Genomic DNA, 13327 nt, shown 5'->3' with positions numbered 1-13327 from the left:
GTGCCGGAAGATAACTATCAAGGTCCAAAACTGCCCATGTTTCTAGCCAGGTTTCATTTACCAAACTGTACCACCCTTCGTAGACTGGCTTGAGCTGCTTGAAGCGTTAGCTTCTACAATGAACTGGTGACAAATCATGACAACTATACCCGATGACCAGATATAGACGTGTCTCAAACATATCCCGGACGATATCCTGATAGAAGTCAGTATGAGCTGCTCAATTCGAGACTACTTGTTTTCATGGACTTGACTAACCTATGTTGAGGCGTAGCGACTGCGGGAGTGGCAAGCAAACGGGTTATAACGTGTCTGTCTCTCCAGTCTCAGTTGTTTGACCAATACCATCTTCCTCAGACATGTACTCACAACTCTTCATCTTCATCATTCTCCCGAGGGCAAATTTTATTCGTCTCACTCGATCCTTCTAGTTGGGCATTCGTACGGCGTAGAACCAGCCCTCGTCGGTGACATACCATCGACAGTCACCTAGGTGGTCAATAGTAAATCGGTTGCGCTGGGTCCAATTACCGTCAACTTCGCGAACATAGTAGAAACGAGATGGGTCATCGTCCGATGGCTTGAACTCCTGAGGCTCGAACAACTTGTTCGCGTGCGCAAACTGAAGCTGCCGCACAGTTTCCTCTGCAGGGGTTCTCCCAAGACCAGACACATCGGGGATTTGGCCACCATTACCTGCTATGACGGGCATGCCGCCGACGCCAGGCACGCTCATCGCGGGAACAGTGTGCAATTGTTGAACGGGGATTGCAGCAGGAGCTGGTTGTCCGCCGATCATGACAGGCTGTTGGCCGACGAAGGGCTGTGGGACGGCGGCAGGCTGCTGAGCAACAACGTAGCTTGGGTGCGCGACTGGGACGCCGGCAACAGTTGGCTGCTGGAGACGATAGTTAGCAGGTGGGTGTGCAAGGGATGAAGAGTAAACGAAGCGAAGAAGACATGTGATGAAAGAAAAAAGAGCTGTGTGCTAGATAAAATAGGGGAGGTAAAGGAGAGAAGCCCCGAGGCAGCGAGGTAACTCGTAGAGGTAGCTGAAATGGAGAGCAAACGGGCCTCTCAACATTATGGAGGCAAGCACATGCGTCAGAAGAACAAGGAGAAAAACACCAGTCGAGAGAGAAGCGCTGCAGGTCAACTTGCATAGTAAGTGTAGCCGTTGTAGTAGAATGTCTTTGGCATCACAACGGAGCACGAGGCAGGGGCGGAAACAAACTGTACCGAAGGGAGACCGACTTGAACAGCAGCAGGCATGTAGCTCCCGTCAAAGCGAGGCACATAGACGTGCGGCATCGGGCCAAACGTCGTATCAGGCACGGGAGGCTGGAAGTTGATGCCAGCAGGCATCGGCGCTGCGTTTTGGTAGTCGGCCATGGCGATGTTCAGGGGCTGCGGATGTCCGATGTAGGTGATTGCAGGAGGAAGCTGCTGATGCTGCTGCGGAAGAGGAGAGAATGGGCCGTTGAAGAGCTGCGGCTGTGGCTGTGGGCGTAGGAAGTGAGCGGGCTGGTGCTGGCCAGGTGCAAAACCTGCAAACGGCTGGCCGGGCAACTTGACGCTCTGAGTCGGATCGACGGCCGTGTGCCACTGGCCAGCTCCCAGAGTGCTGAGAGGCGGTGCGCCGAGCTGAGGGAAGTTCTCGGGCTGGACGCTGGTGGTTTCGTCGGTCGAGGCCGAGGCCGGAGTGGTGGAAGTGGTTGGGATGGAAGAGAAGGGAGGGGAAGTAGAGGTGGAAGCTGGTGTTTTGGTGTTGCCTGGAGTCTGGAAGTGCACCTGACGAAGGGGCTCGCCTCCAGTCTTCAGCCGTCGGGGGGTCTTGGGAGACTTGAGGTCCGGTGCAGCTTCGGGCATTTTTAGGAGAGGGGCAGCAATTTCAAAGAAGAGGGATTGAAGGAGAAAAAAGAAGAAAAAGGGTACGAAGAGGAAGAGAGGTGCGTTTGTTGCTGTGGAAGGGAAGTGGGCAGAGAGTGAAAGAAGCCGGAGCTGAGCTGGCGTTGCTGGCCAATTCACTTTCACCATCTGAAGACAGCTGCGCGTTTGTCTTTTGTTCGATCCACATGTCGAATAAATTTCACAGCTGCGTCTAACTTTGCTCAAGCTCTTTGCCTCTGGGGAAGAGCTGCAGGTCCATGAGAGAAATGGAAGAAAAAGGGGGACCATCACAGGCTCTTTGCCCGAGGAATGAAGCACAATGCAACAAAACGACATTCAGTAGCAAACAATGGAGAAAAGACGAGATGAAAACAGACGAAATGTAAAAAGATACACTCACATATCGTTGCAGAGACCACGCCTGCCCGTCATGCACCCACACATGCTGCTCTGGCATTGAGTCCAACGGATCTTCGTATTCTGTCCACGACCAGGGAAAGCAAGGCAGACACATGTTGATTCAGGTAGTCGAGTAAACAAATAGTTTCAATGGTTTGGTTTGAAAGCTTGAGAGGAGAAGAACGAAGCGTTGTATTTTAGACGTTTTGTAGTGGTTGTTGTACAGGGTGAGGATTGAGCGGCGAAGTCGAGTGAAGAGGATGACAATACAACGGCATTGACGCTTTACACCCAAGCGAATCTCACTTGCTTGTTTGCCCATTGATTTGCACCAACAACAATAGGTTAATAGTCAGTATTTTCAAGCGGGCTGTGTTTCTTCCGTCTCGACTCCCTCTCGCCGTTCCCTCACTCAATGACCACTTTCTATAGAGGCTGCTTTAGACGACTCGACTTCCAGCAGTTGAATTCCCTAACTTTGAGCCCCTCTACCCAACACAAACATCACGAATCACTCAGCTTCACATAGACACATTTCCTTGGCATAAATTTGTTCAAATTCCACCATCATACACCCCTGTCCAGACACACTCGTTTTGAATCCAAACTTTGAAATTCATGACCAGACGCCCCCAGCCTATAACGTCTAAATGCTTCGCTGACCGGTTACCCGATATAATGTACAGTTCACTTTGGGGAGGAGAGATCATCTATCACCACCGTACAGATGTGTTTTTTTTTTCGTCTTCTTTCAGTCCAAACTCCCACGACACATCTGGCACTAGGCTTGAGGAGGCGCTCCCTGAATACTTTGTTTCTGTAATTCCCATGCCTCCTCTAGCCAAGTGTCTTTTCCTATCTTCAAAAGCCATTTTCGGGCCACCCATATGTGGTTGATTAATAGTGGTTCGTGTGTCGTCAGAAGAGTCTTTCTTCTTCATATGGTATTCGTTACAGGTTGTTTTTGGTTTGCTATATTATTACAAGGTGGCGTGCTCGGTATGGGCATGGACCTCTGGGACGGAGAAGAATGATCGTCGTACAATCTGTCCAGCATGCTACATTAGCCTTGTCATCTTCTTCATGCAGTTATCATGCATGGTCGACTTACCGCCCAGGCGCCGGCTGCGGAGGCCACCAGACCGCCGGAAATCATCATTGGCCGAACACCCTTGGTGCTCTTGAAGACCATGCCACTGAGCGCACCAGCAGCAATTGTGTTGAAGGCGTCATGCTCACCACGCAGGTAGCCAATCAGCGAGTTGATGCAGTTGTATGTGATGGCGACAACTCCCGCATTGTTGCCCAAGAATGGGCCCCGCCTCGTCATGGCGTTGAGGACGGCATTGAGCCGCAGCTTGGGGGGCTGACCGGATGATTTCCGCAGGCCCTCCTGGAATCCCCATGCGCCTCCTATGGACAGCGCCGTCAGGTATGTGATACCGGTGCCGTAGCAGAGGTCGTCGGTGAATCCTCGAGACGGCAGGACGGATTGGCCGCCCGGCAGGTCGGACAGCGTTGAGTCTTCAAGTGTGAGGTATTCCAGAGTGTCCCTGTTCAGTCCAGCCAAGGGATGCAATTGTGAAGGATCCGCAAAGGCCGAGCTCTGAAGAAAAGACTCGACGCCTGCACCCTGGGTCGGGTCATAGAGGTTGGTGGTAGGAGGGGCAGCATCGGGGAAGGTCTGGGTTTGCTGCTGCTGCTGCGGCTGGTGGGCGGGCTTGTTGCCTCCGGTAAACGCATTCCATAGAGAAGACATGTTGGGCGTCTGATTGTGAGTTGAGGAGGGCGAAAAACAAGCGCTGCGGGTGTCGATGACAGAGGGAACTGGATCTCACAGAAACCTGTCGCAGCCGGAAGATCCTGTTGGCGCCTCCGACTTTCAAAAAATTTCGGGAAGAAGCGCAAAGTGGTCCGTGCGCGGGTCTTCGAATTCGGAGAGTGCGGTCACGTGGTGCAAATATTGGATGCGCAGAAGCTTGAAGAAGAATTGGATAGCAAAATTTTGGTATGGAGGCGCTTTTGAACGCTCAGCTTTCGGCTAGATAAGGCGTTGTACATACGTCCTTATTCACTCAGAAGACGTCGACAAAAAGCCGAAGCAATTCGAATCTGAATGCAATGGCATATCGTAGGTTTACGCCTCAACGGCACATAGAAACACTCTGCCGTTTGTAGTATGTTTCCGCTGCTCGTACTGCCGAAAAAAACTCAACATGTACGGCATAGGTCACAAAAACAGAACCCGAGATTCTACATCTCCCTCGACATGACAGCCCAAGAAGATATTTTCATTTCTACGCGCAGCCCAACCCTAGGCCCTTTAAACCCACACCACCTGTCAAGCAAAAAAAAGACTATAAATGAGCAAAGATATGTCGAGAGACACCCACAGTCACAGCCCTCTAGAGGCGTCGACTCGCGGCTGATAGGAAAAGTGTATCACATTCAATTTTGGAGGCCGGGAACGGAAGGAAACCCACAGAGAATCAGGTTAACCCTCAGCAAGCCGCTATGCGGAGCCGCCGTTGTGAATTATTAAAACATTTGACGATGTAAGAATAACCCAACTGATGATGGGAAAAGGAAAAAAAGAAAATTCGCAAAGTCTGGCAGCGAAGTTCGAGTTTTATTCTTGCTCGGGAGTGGAACCGTGCGCTAGCCTGTATTTGGTTAAGCAAACGCTTGGATTGAGCTTTTGAGGAGCGGAAATTCAATTTGCCGAGACTGCTGGGTACGTCTCTATTCAGAAAAAAAAGTTAGAATGCCAGGAAGAGACAGTGGCAATTGGGTTCCATGTGTAAAGATCATTTTAGCAGTCATTATACAAGTGTTTTTATTCGTTATAATTATAGTCGTGAGTATACAGCAACTCGATATTTAAACCGTTATGCAGCCATCCCGAATTGCACAAATATCCGCCCATTTTGTTGTCCTGTTGAACCGTTTGATCACCATGTTGCCATGGCACAAGCTTTGCCAAGTGTCATCAATCCGTACCATACCCAAATGATTTTCTAAAAAAGGAAAAGAAATAGAAGCAAAATGAAGAAGGGCAGATGAGCCGAAAAAATGAGATAAGAAATGTCAGGAACAAATGTTACTCCAGATACTCTGAGCAAAATGCAGTGACCAAGATAATAAAAAAAAAAAGAACGAAAGGAAAGGAAAAAATAAGAAGAACGAAGAGGAAAACGAGAAGTTGTCGTATCAGGTATCAAAGCTCAAGGCGGCCGTCTCAGTCTCGATCAAGCAGTGGTCTGTTATCCCAAGACTCGTCAATGGCGCTGGTGTCGTCTTCGGCGCGGACCTCTTCTTCGTCGCTTTCTTCTTCCGTCCTGTACATAAAGTACTGGGCAAAAACACCAAAATCCATCAAAAGGGTAATGGCGCTGCCGGCCAACCAGCTAAGATTGACCAGGATGTATTTGCCATAGAGTCGTCTTGCTTCATCTGGCTCGCACGCCTCCTCGCCACAGCGTGGTTCATACACAATAATGGACAGGACATAGGTTGCGTTTCCGAGGCAGGCAAACAAGAAGAAGAGCATGCTAAGGCCTTCAGTTGTCTTGCGCCTCCAGTTGAGAATGAGCTGTGGCAGTCGAGAAGCAATGTAGAGAACCGCGCAAATATATCCAAACACTTGACCCAAAGTGTTGAACTCGAGGGAGTTATCACCGTCGTAAGCGGGAGATTTCTTGTCGCCAGAGGCCCTTTCACCCAAAAACCATCCTGCGATTCCAGCGGCGCACACCATAATGATGACAATTGAATTCCAGACAATGGTTTGGAAGGCAGTCGGCGGTGGCTGCGGAGTGGTCGGTGGCTCGAGAAGATGCGGCACTGCTGGCGAGAAGCCAGACCAATCCGAACCACGCCGGCCATGGTGATCTCGGTGATGGCCATGGTGTTCCACTCTGGCAATAAGGGCAGTGTATTCATCCACAGGGGCAGGAGCGGCCGCCGATGTCGAAGAGTGGCCATTTGTCTTGGGCGGGGATGGAGTCGGCTCGTCGCGCCACGTAAATCCGCGATAGTAAAACAGCTGACAGAGCAGTACGAGATCGGCAATGGTGTAGTAGATGGCTAGGATGATCTAGAGGCAGAAGTGTCAGCTTCATGTCGAGGTCACGCGAGCAGCGGGCAGCATACCATGGTGGGGAGAACTCCCTGCAAGACGGCTCCGAGGATATTGAAGACATCTCCCAGGAGCCAAGCAATGATGAATTGAATCGAAAGAGCGTCGGCGCTGCTGCGTTGGAAGTTTTGTATGATTTGCGGAGAGAACACGACCACTGGAAGGGAGTTAGCTGGTGCGCTCTCACAACCACCCTGGTATAACGACGACGTCACTGACCCCAACAGGCTATAGAGATGGATCTGGCGAAAGACAAAGGTCAGCGATGGTATAGACAATCAGAATGGAGAGAACATACCCGCAAATGCCCGAGATTGCCTCAACATCGAGGTTGAAGGTCTGCGTTGGAGGGGCCATGGTTGCTGGCATCTTGCTGAGCTTTCCGAGCTCAAGTCAATGACGATGATGCCGCGCGATGACGGCGCCTTGGTGAAGATGGATATGGAGATGGAAATGGTGGTTATGCGACGTTGCGAATTGGCAATCCAAAGATCCCTCAGACACGCCGCCGGATTCTTCTTTGAAGTAAGGGAAGATGAGGAGAGCAAACCATTGAGTCAGGCAAGTTTTTTTTTTTTCTCCGTCACGGCACTGCCGTAGGCAAAACTTGTTCTACCTTGTTTGTCTCACAATTTGCAGCTAGAAGGAAATTTCCTATTGCGGCCGCATTCGGCACGTGCCCTCGCGCCTTTGGTCGCTGAACTGTGAATTACAGCGGCGATGGAGCTTCTGCAGCGTCTCCACTTGGCCACTGAAAGCGCTAATGACGCTGCATCTCATGTTCTCCTACAAGGATCGGGTATTAATGCGGGCAGTCGATGGTGACGGTATACAAAAATCTTTAGATTGTCAACCTCAAGAGAATAGACTCCGATTAATTGTTCACCATCGTACAAGACTAATGGAGTCATACAATCGTATCTAGTGATGGCACATAATCTTATTATTTTCTGTAGCTTTAGTAGCTCCAGTGGACCTTGATTCTGTGTGGGTGGTACAAACAAAGGGAAGCTCATGCATGCAACTACATGTACCTACGCCGAGGTAAATGGCTTAGTCACCTTGGGAGCAGTACTGTAACAAGCTCATCCATCTCTCAACGCAATCATTCACCTCATCCTATATCACTCTGCGAATAGAGAGCAGAAACGGCAAGATGCTCATCATCGGACTTACTGGGTCCATTGCGACCGGCAAATCAACGGTTTCTTCACTTCTTTCATCACCGCCTCACTCATTGCCCATTGTCGACGCCGATGTCCTAGCTCGAGAGGTTGTCGAGCCCGGCACAAGAGGCTATCGTGCCATCGTCAAGCATTTTGGTCCCATGGCTCCAGACCTGCTTCTTCCAGCTTCAGATACCATGCCGGAGAATGGACCCAATGGCAAGGGACGGCCGCTGAATAGGGCTGTCCTGGGACGCCTTGTCTTTGGCGATGAGCCCGAGATGCAGAAAAACAGAGCGGTGCTGTCTGGGATTGTCCATCCAGCTGTACGGCTGGGAATGGTCAAAATGGTGACGGCCTGTTATCTCCAGGGCTACTGGGCAGTGGTGCTGGATGTCCCGCTTCTGTTTGAAAGCCGGCTGGATAAGTTCTGTGGAACAACAATGGTGGTTGCCGTGACGGAGCCAGAGACGCAGCTCAACAGACTTGTGGATAGAAATCAGGATCTCAGCAGAGAAGACGCCGAGAACAGGATTAAGAGTCAGATGGATGTGCGGCTCAAGGCAAAGAGATGTCTGTATGGGGGTGATGGAAAGGGGGTGGTGCTATGGAATGACGGATCCAAGGACGAGCTCAAGGCCGTGTTGGACGAAGAGATGCGGAAGCTGAAAGCAGCGAATCCTGCGTGGTGGTCATGGCTGATGCTTGGATGCCCTCCATTGGCAGTGGCACTGGCAACATGGAGGTTTTGGCAGAATACCAGAGTTGAGAGACAGTGGAAAGAGTTGCAGGAAAAGGAGGCCAGCACTTGAACACTTGGTAGCCAAAAGAGTATGAGTAATGAACAACAGACTACAGTACCAACAGACACTGAAAAATGGAATTGAGAATGAAAATGTTACTTTTTGCTTTGGGGGTTGACAATTGGTGGGCGGTCAGATAAAACCAGCTGACATGAGATTTTGGGAGTTTGGGTGGCTCGCACGCCTCGTTGGCAGCCTGCCTCCTCTTCCTCTCCCTCTTCCTTTTCGTAGCTTCTCTCCACCTCACCTCTCATTTTCTTCACATCACCAAACGGACGAATTTCATCGGGTACTGACCGCATTTGGCACCTATTCTTCTCTAGTATCATTTTCCCTTTATCTCTACTGGAGTCTATTCAAGTTATTTTTCTTCGGCTAGTTGCGCTCCTCACTTTCAATAATCTCGCGGCTGATGCTGATTTTGGCCTCACTTTCGTCTCATCTTCGCCAGCATCAATGAAATCTCATTTACATTTATTCTAGCAATATTCGCTACTACTATTGTCGCAATCATGCCCAAGCAGCCGGGCCCTTCCCTCCTCTGCGAGTGGATGGTGGGAACAACCATCAAATCAGCTCTTGGTCCGCCTCCTAAACCGCCAAAACCCAAGGCAAAAAGGCGCGACGTTATCAAACTTCACGTAACGACAGATGATGAATCCGGCGAAGACACCCTCACGGTTACTTACCCTCGGCCTGAGAGGCTAAGAGAAAAGAATGCGACACCAGCTGAAGTACCCAAAACGCCAGAGCCCCAGCCTGAGCCTGAATCGGAGTCGGAACCTGAGGTGGTGGAAGTAGTAAAAAAGGTTCGGTTCGAGAAAGAGGCAATCCCGAAGAAGTCTGCCCTGAAAAAGAAGACATCAGTCACATTCTGTGAGGAGGAAGAGACAAGTGCTGATGCCACCTCTACCTCTGCTTCATCTGGAGAGGCAACTCCCGATGCCAGCTCCTCTAATGCGAGTTCAGCTGCTGAAACATCATCTGCAGAAGAAACTTCTTCCGGAAGTTCTTCTATTTCGGCCAAACCGTCAAAGTCAACAAGGTCTCCCAAGAGCAAGAAGGTGGAGAAACGAGTCCAAAGTTCAGATAGTGAGGCCGACTCTGAGCCTCATCCAACATGTGAATGCAAAGAATGCGCCTCGGGAAGAAAGAAGCAAGGAGTTACCTGTGAGAAGAAGAAGTGTAAAAAGAATGACAAAAATGGAGGATCCAAAAAGAAGAAAGAAGCAGAGTCCGAGTCCGAGACTTCGGTATCCGGAGCAGAGTCTTCGGTTGAAGAGAAGTCTACACCGTCCAAAAAGTCAAAGGAAAAGAAGAAGGAAAAGAAGAGAGCTGAGTTCTCCAGTGCTGAAGGAGAAACTTCGGAGTCAGCAAAGGAAACTGAAGGCGAATCTGAAGTAGTAGTGAAGAAAACCCCCGAGAAGAAGAAGAAGAACCAGGAAAGTGAGAAGACGGAAAAGGCTGGAAAGAAGACGAGCAGTCCAAAAGGTGAAGAGAAAAAGAAGTCTGACGAAGAAAAAAAACCCGAGAAAGAAAAGGAGAAGGAAGCAGAGGAGGCCCCGTCCGAAAAAACACCAACAGGGAAGGGAAAGGAAAAGGAAGTCGATGATACTACTCCCAAGGCAAAGGATATGGACCAGAGGTTGCATGTCTCAGACGGCTATCACTACACGCACTCTCATCCCCCAAATCTCATTGCTCCTATCCGCGCAGAAGTCATGCAAACGGAGCGTGTGGTTGAAACACAAGATGATCCTCCCCCGAATGCATACTATGATGGTCTACATGGTGTCCTTCGCGTATATCATGGAGCCGTGTACGGGCAGAATGGACATCGCATGTTTGCTGCTCGAGAAAATACTATGGGACCTCCGCAGTCCTTTGGCAATTCGAATCAGACGCAAAACCCATACTATCATGGCTACAACAATGTAATGCCGATGCCGTTACCTCAACAGCAGCTGCCACCGCATGGATATGAGCATGTGCCGATTACCCAAGGCCTGCCAATACCAGGTTGGAGTGCCATGGCGCCGCCTCCTGGCTATCCACCGTACAACTACCAAGGACCGCCTCCGATGCCTGCGGCCTGGTACGAACAACAACTTAATGGGCAAGGAACCAAAGGCACATTCAGCATGTATAATGGCATGGGCGGCACACCTGATAGGAAAGGAAAAAATAAACCACGAGAGCCAGACAATAACGTGATGCCAGAGGTGACAAAGGTATGTAGAAGCTCGAAAGATTATCCCTGTTGTGTTCGTTCAAAAAACGCTGACGTGACAAAGCCAAACCCGTATTATACAAAAAGACAGTCCCCCTTTAGCAACATGGGTAGCAACCGATCTGACGGTAAACCGCCATCTCATTCCGGCCAATCCAACTGCTCCAAAAACGGGAACAGAGATACGGGTCCCAACTGGGATACCGCTTCACGAAGGAGCGTCGGAGCATGGGCGAACAGCAGTAACCATGGGGCTACATGGGGCGATGGTGGCGGCGATACGAACAACAACAACCAGGGAGGTGGTAATCAATGGGGTTCTGGTGGCGGTGGTGGCGATACATGGGGCACGACAAACAATAATAACGATCAGTGGGACAGCAACAATAATAACAACAACTCAGGGGCAGATCCATGGGGAGCTGCAGGTGGAAACGATCAGAACAACCAAGGGGGCTGGGGTACAACTGATAATGGCAACAATGGTGGTAACACCTGGGGCGATGGGAATGGAATCGACAATCAGCAGACGAACGATAATAACGGCAATGGCAGTGGCCAGGGACAAGGACAAAACTCTCCAGCAGGGGGAAATGATCCCCCTGCCTCCATGGTGGACAACAATGTTATCCCTGTGGCTGCCGTAACAGGTCCGCCGGGTGAACAGGAGCAGTCCAAGATGCCGGGAAGCTGGTGTTCGGATGATAATGGACAGGCGGCGTTTGTGGATCCAACGTGGTCATCGTATCAACCTCCGCCTGCGGTGCCTGCTTGGGGGGATCCATCGATGGCAGCGAATACGGGAGGAGCGGTGGACTGGTGAGGTAAAGGCTGGTTGGTATATCGGAGATTTAAAAGGTGTTCATAGGTATATGAATGTCGTGGAAAATGGGTTAAATCTAATGGGCTGGATCTGAAGAATCACAAGGTGGAGGTTGAAGATGGGTCCTCATCTTGGAAGACAGTGTCAATGGTGCCACAACTAGTATCATCATTCTCGTCTATATCCGTCTTCTAATCATTCATACAAAACGGAAACTTTGAGGAGATATAGCAAGGGCAGAATGACTCCTATCATCTTAGCTTGTTATCCCAAGGATGAAATACATCCTTCAATACCACTAATATCTCCGTCTACGCCTGTCGTTCCGAGCGACGTATAAATCGCCCAATATATCCAATTTCCTAGCGTTGTCCTGCCAATTCAGCTGCCATATGCAGTTGATTAGCTTGCTTTGAGGGCTTCGATTCCCATGGCGTCTCCCTTTGCTAGTGCCCGAAAAATACACCCATGAGACGTACTTCTTTCTGAAACGGTACGCGGCCTCCGATACATAAGATTTGCTGTGATATTCTGATAAACGATTTGAAGAAAAGATGGCATCCCAATGGTACCAAACTGTTCCAATAAGTAATTCGGGACACATTTCATCGCGGGGAAACCGAATGTCTTTTACAGTCCCCGTTCCTCCGAATATAAAATCGGGGACTGTTCCTCTTGCGAAACGTCTTACATTCTGTCTCACGCCATTGACACGGCTTCGTTGCCGACGATCTTGTCCCAGAGTGAGAATAGGTGTCGTTCTAATAGCTTGCTTTACAAGGCGAGGTTCGAGTGGTCGCTCATCAACTGTTCTTCTTTTGGACAATATCTCCCACACTGCCGTCAATACTTGCTCACCACTGTCCCTGATGTGGACAGGGCCCTGCGCTGTTGATCTTGACAAAATCAAATCTATTTTCTGCAAAGTCATACGACATGTCAGCCACGTATGCCCATCATTGCTACCACGAATGTGGACCTCCTTTAACAATGGTAGAGAGGCCACAATGGGCTCCATAGTCTCGGCCAACAAGGTTAACCAGTTGGTCAAGGAGTCTGAGCGGTAAAAGAATTTCTCATGTCTCAGGACGCGCAAATTCGGACAGAGTTTGGCAATGGCGCGGAGACGATTTCCTGGCTTCCCCTTCTTGACGCCGTTGCGATTATAGGGGGTGGGTAGTGTGAGGGTGATGTGTTGTATGGCGTTGCGGCGGGACGGTGTAATAGCAGCAACATAAGTGAGGCAATCACGACTTCTGGGAAATTGGAATTCGTTGAACTAGAGATAGTTGAAGGTTAGCATATAATGTGAGGTTAGTGTCAAGTGTCATTCGCTATTTACCTTGTAAAAGAGCATCCAATACTCCTGGTCCTGGTAAAACAGCCGACAAGTCTTCATGAGAGCATTAAGAACAAAGATACTGTCCTGATCACTTCTCCTCAAAGAAAAGAAGGTCTCTGTTGCATTGTCTCTGGGAATGTGCACTGGCATAACTGGCCCTTTGCACTCTATCGAGAAGAGCATACACCATATCTCGTAGCGGATCTAGATCAATTGGTAGAGAGGAATTGAGTTAGCATGATTCCGATACCAACTGTACATAATATGTAGTTGAAAGGGCGAATGGATGACAGCACATACCTCTGCTGGCAATTTGGCAAACAACAAGTTGCCATTTCGAGAAGGCTTATGCTTATACGATTTCTTCGGCATGATGCGAGCCAAGTAGCCAACTGAGAGGTATACTGTGGCCTCTTCGTCGACTGTGTGTGCGTCCGATGGCTGAGAAAGGATGCACTTTCGTTGGCTGACGACACGCGTCTATATATCTTTTCTTCCTCTTCATGTTCCCCAGAGTCACAATGTCTTCCAAACAA

The 13327-nt window shown here is 49.8% G+C and overlaps 7 protein-coding genes across 7 annotated transcripts; 3 read left to right on the top strand and 4 right to left on the bottom strand.

Annotated features, from left to right (window-relative positions):
• Positions 1-427: 427 nt before the first annotated feature.
• M431DRAFT_539481 (hypothetical protein) lies at positions 428-2759 on the bottom strand (the record flags this gene model as incomplete). The annotated part of the gene is made up of 3 exons (XM_024921049.1): positions 2291-2759; positions 1158-1842; positions 428-873 (listed from the first exon to the last, which is right to left on the bottom strand). The coding sequence occupies exons 1-3, from the start codon at positions 2402-2404 to the stop codon at positions 428-430; spliced, it is 1245 nt and encodes a 414-aa protein (XP_024771398.1). The 5' UTR covers positions 2405-2759.
• Positions 2760-3269: 510 nt separating this feature from the next.
• On the bottom strand, positions 3270-4048 carry M431DRAFT_8051 (hypothetical protein; the record flags this gene model as incomplete). The annotated part of the gene is made up of 2 exons (XM_024922955.1): positions 3270-3335; positions 3401-4048. 2 exons carry the CDS (start codon positions 4046-4048, stop codon positions 3270-3272), a joined length of 714 nt encoding a protein of 237 aa, XP_024771397.1.
• Positions 4049-4258: 210 nt separating this feature from the next.
• On the top strand, positions 4259-4941 carry M431DRAFT_225784 (hypothetical protein). Its single transcript, XM_024913604.1, has one exon. The coding sequence runs from the start codon at positions 4469-4471 to the stop codon at positions 4829-4831; it is 363 nt and encodes a 120-aa protein (XP_024771396.1). The 5' UTR covers positions 4259-4468; the 3' UTR covers positions 4832-4941.
• Positions 4942-5527: 586 nt separating this feature from the next.
• Positions 5528-6784, bottom strand: M431DRAFT_92417 (hypothetical protein; the record flags this gene model as incomplete). Its single annotated transcript, XM_024924354.1, has 4 exons — positions 5528-6385; positions 6442-6584; positions 6647-6669; positions 6726-6784. The coding sequence occupies 4 exons, from the start codon at positions 6782-6784 to the stop codon at positions 5528-5530; spliced, it is 1083 nt and encodes a 360-aa protein (XP_024771395.1).
• A 738-nt stretch (positions 6785-7522) lies between these two features.
• On the top strand, positions 7523-8525 carry M431DRAFT_510860 (hypothetical protein). Its single transcript, XM_024919551.1, has one exon. The coding sequence runs from the start codon at positions 7584-7586 to the stop codon at positions 8403-8405; it is 822 nt and encodes a 273-aa protein (XP_024771394.1). The 5' UTR covers positions 7523-7583; the 3' UTR covers positions 8406-8525.
• Positions 8526-8908: 383 nt separating this feature from the next.
• M431DRAFT_522682 (hypothetical protein) lies at positions 8909-11449 on the top strand (the record flags this gene model as incomplete). Its single annotated transcript, XM_024920512.1, has 2 exons — positions 8909-10627; positions 10718-11449. The coding sequence occupies 2 exons, from the start codon at positions 8909-8911 to the stop codon at positions 11447-11449; spliced, it is 2451 nt and encodes an 816-aa protein (XP_024771393.1).
• A 298-nt stretch (positions 11450-11747) lies between these two features.
• On the bottom strand, positions 11748-13163 carry M431DRAFT_92299 (hypothetical protein; the record flags this gene model as incomplete). The annotated part of the gene is made up of 3 exons (XM_024924338.1): positions 11748-12728; positions 12792-12995; positions 13092-13163. 3 exons carry the CDS (start codon positions 13161-13163, stop codon positions 11748-11750), a joined length of 1257 nt encoding a protein of 418 aa, XP_024771392.1.
• Positions 13164-13327: the final 164 nt, after the last annotated feature.

The sequence above is a fragment of the Trichoderma harzianum genome, assembly GCF_003025095.1.
Source record: "Trichoderma harzianum CBS 226.95 unplaced genomic scaffold M431scaffold_11, whole genome shotgun sequence".
In the NCBI taxonomy this organism is placed as follows: domain Eukaryota; kingdom Fungi; phylum Ascomycota; class Sordariomycetes; order Hypocreales; family Hypocreaceae; genus Trichoderma; species Trichoderma harzianum.
This window is presented reverse-complemented; position numbering and strand designations above follow the sequence as displayed.